The 2,535-nt window shown below is 38.3% G+C and overlaps 1 protein-coding gene and 1 pseudogene across 2 annotated transcripts; one reads left to right on the top strand and one right to left on the bottom strand.

Moving 5' to 3' along the window:
- Positions 1 to 250: 250 nt before the first annotated feature.
- On the bottom strand, positions 251 to 1,269 carry LOC120480984 (uncharacterized). Its single transcript, XM_039674397.2, has 2 exons — positions 1,044 to 1,269; positions 251 to 947 (listed from the first exon to the last, which is right to left on the bottom strand). Exons 1-2 carry the CDS (start codon positions 1,162 to 1,164, stop codon positions 406 to 408), a joined length of 663 nt encoding a protein of 220 aa, XP_039530331.2. The 5' UTR covers positions 1,165 to 1,269; the 3' UTR covers positions 251 to 405.
- A 17-nt stretch (positions 1,270 to 1,286) lies between these two features.
- Positions 1,287 to 2,282, top strand: LOC148998432 (uncharacterized; annotated as a pseudogene). The gene is made up of 2 exons (XR_016157259.1): positions 1,287 to 1,456; positions 1,607 to 2,282. The product of XR_016157259.1 is annotated as an uncharacterized LOC148998432 (transcript).
- The last annotated feature ends 253 nt before the right edge of the window (positions 2,283 to 2,535 follow it).

Below are 2,535 nucleotides of genomic sequence, written 5' to 3'. Positions count from 1 at the left end.
ATGTACAAACTTTTGTGGCAACACCCAGCCTTTTAAATAGCAGAGGTAAAATACCTGTTTTGGTATTGTAGAAAAGGGATATGTACTAACAATGACATGTATATCAATTATTAGTATAAATAATGTAGCTCAATAAATATATATATATATATATATATATATATATATATATATATATATATATATATATATATATATATAATGTATGAATTAAACATGTTTGTTCTTGCATTTAAAAAAAGTAGACCAGTACTGTTAAAATTCTCTTTATTTGCATCATTACTTTATCAATTTAACATCAGATTTTTTTTCCACAACAAATGAAAAACTATTTACAATTTAAAAAGTTCGGTACCATTAAAAATGTGTGTTTTTTCTGGTCCTTGTAGAAGGTTAAGACAGATCTTACATCATACGTACGTTGTAGGCTTCCCTGCATCCCCTGTTGCCCCCCATATTTCTGACATCTGGAAGCACTTCCCCTCTTTCTTCTGACTCCTCCAGCCACCTTTGGTTCTCTGAAGGATTCAGGAGGTAGTTGTGTAGGATGCAGGCTGCAGTAACCACAGAATCAGCATTTGACGGATTCACGTTCATCTTTGTGTGGAGTACTCTCCATCTGGATGACAGAATGCCAAAGGCACACTCAATAACCATACGTGCACGAGACAATCTGTAATTGAAGATTCTGCGCCATTTTGGAATTTGTTTCCCTGGAAATGGTCTTATCAGATGTGTCTTCAGGGGAAATACACCATCTCCCACTATGGTGTATGGCATCAGGCCTTGTGCCCCAGACCCCGGTAAAGCGCAGTCTGCAGGCACAGACAACTTTTTGGCCTCCATTGCTCTTCCAAGTGCAGAACCACTATATACTCCTCCATCACTTGTTCTACCAAAGTCACCCACTTGTAAAAAAGTGAATCTGTATTCCGCATCAGCCAGCGCTAAGAGAACAACAGAGGATGTCCCCTTGTGATTAAAATACAAGCTCCCAGAATTTGCTGGTGACACTACGGTGACATGTTTTCCATCAATTGCACCTATGCAATTTGGAAAGTTCCACTTCTCCCAAAATTTGGTGGCAATATTTCTCCAAATTTCCTCTGTTGGTTTTGGGAACTGGGACGCCATCATTTGCCTCTCAATAGCTCTGCATGTCATGTGGACAGATTCAGCCACGGTACTTATCCCAAGCCTATTGGAACGCTAGGCTGCTGAAACTCTCCCCTGTGCCAAGGAATCTGTGAAGAAAATTAACAATAATGTATAAAATATATATATGCATGTTTTTTCCAGTGCATGAATGCAAACGGAGATGGAGACTACTGAGAGATGCCTTTGTAAGGAGTAAAAAACAAAAGAAAATGCCTAGTGGTTCTGCTGGTGGTACTGTCAAGGAGTGGAAATATGAACAAGTGATGTCTTTCTTGTTGCCACATATGCAGGCAAGAAGGTTAGTATGTTTGTAATGTTGAGAAAAGAACTTAATTATGAAAAAATGTCTAGAGAAATCTGTATTACTGTTTTGGAATACTTTTATACCGATTTTATGTATTTATTTTACATTGTAAATGTACATTAATAACACCTGTTATTATTTTAGTTCAAAAACAACTTTGCAGCTAGAGGATGAACTAGTGGATATGAGTTTGGCTGAAGGGGATGTGGATCAAGAGATATGTCAGCTAAGCAGACCATACAGTCCCTTTACGGTTATACAAAGGCCTGCAACTCCTGGCTTGGGAAATCAATTATCTTTAACCCCCACACCACCCCCAACCACCTCTACCCCTCAATTACCTACACAGATAGCTGACACCCCTGCCCATCCCAGAGTGCAGGCAATAATAAATGAAGGTCGACAGAGACAAAAAAAGAAGAAGAGTTGCATCTCCAAGTCCAACAGAACAACAGCTACTTGATATAATCTCTCAACCATCAACTACAGCTCCACCTCATGTGCCAATACAGGAGGATGAAATGTACTATTTTGCTCTCAGTTTAGTGGCGAAACTTAACAGGTTTAATCCAAGGAACCAATTGAGGGCACAAATCCATATCCTCAACTTCCTTGTGGATATTGGATTAGAGGATGAAAATCAATGTCTTCAAGCCACACAAGCCGTCCCTGTGTTCTCACGTACCCAGTCCCAACAAACAACAGGATTTTAGCCAATCCACCATACCACATCCTGCCATGAAGTATAGACACATTATATGACACCTCACCCAACAACATCTTACCATCAGCATGGATCTGAACAGGAATCCGCTCCTGTTTATCATCAGTTCCATTAGTTATATAAAGTGTTTATTATTACACGGGACCTTTTTTTATTTTTAATATTAATAGGTTTGCAATTTTTATAATTTAAAGTGATTGCTTTAATGTTAATTATTTTTAAGGTCTAGTGAAGTGAAGTCATTCATACAAGTTACAAATCATCTACGAGTTACAGTCATATGTAAGAGTTATTGCAGCCAGGACCAGTTAAATACCCAAATGATGTGACGGGGCATCATACAACTCAT

The sequence above is a fragment of the Pimephales promelas genome, chromosome 1 (assembly GCF_988280905.1).
Source record: "Pimephales promelas chromosome 1, fPimPro1.hap1.1, whole genome shotgun sequence".
Taxonomy (NCBI): domain Eukaryota; kingdom Metazoa; phylum Chordata; class Actinopteri; order Cypriniformes; family Leuciscidae; genus Pimephales; species Pimephales promelas.
This window is presented reverse-complemented; position numbering and strand designations above follow the sequence as displayed.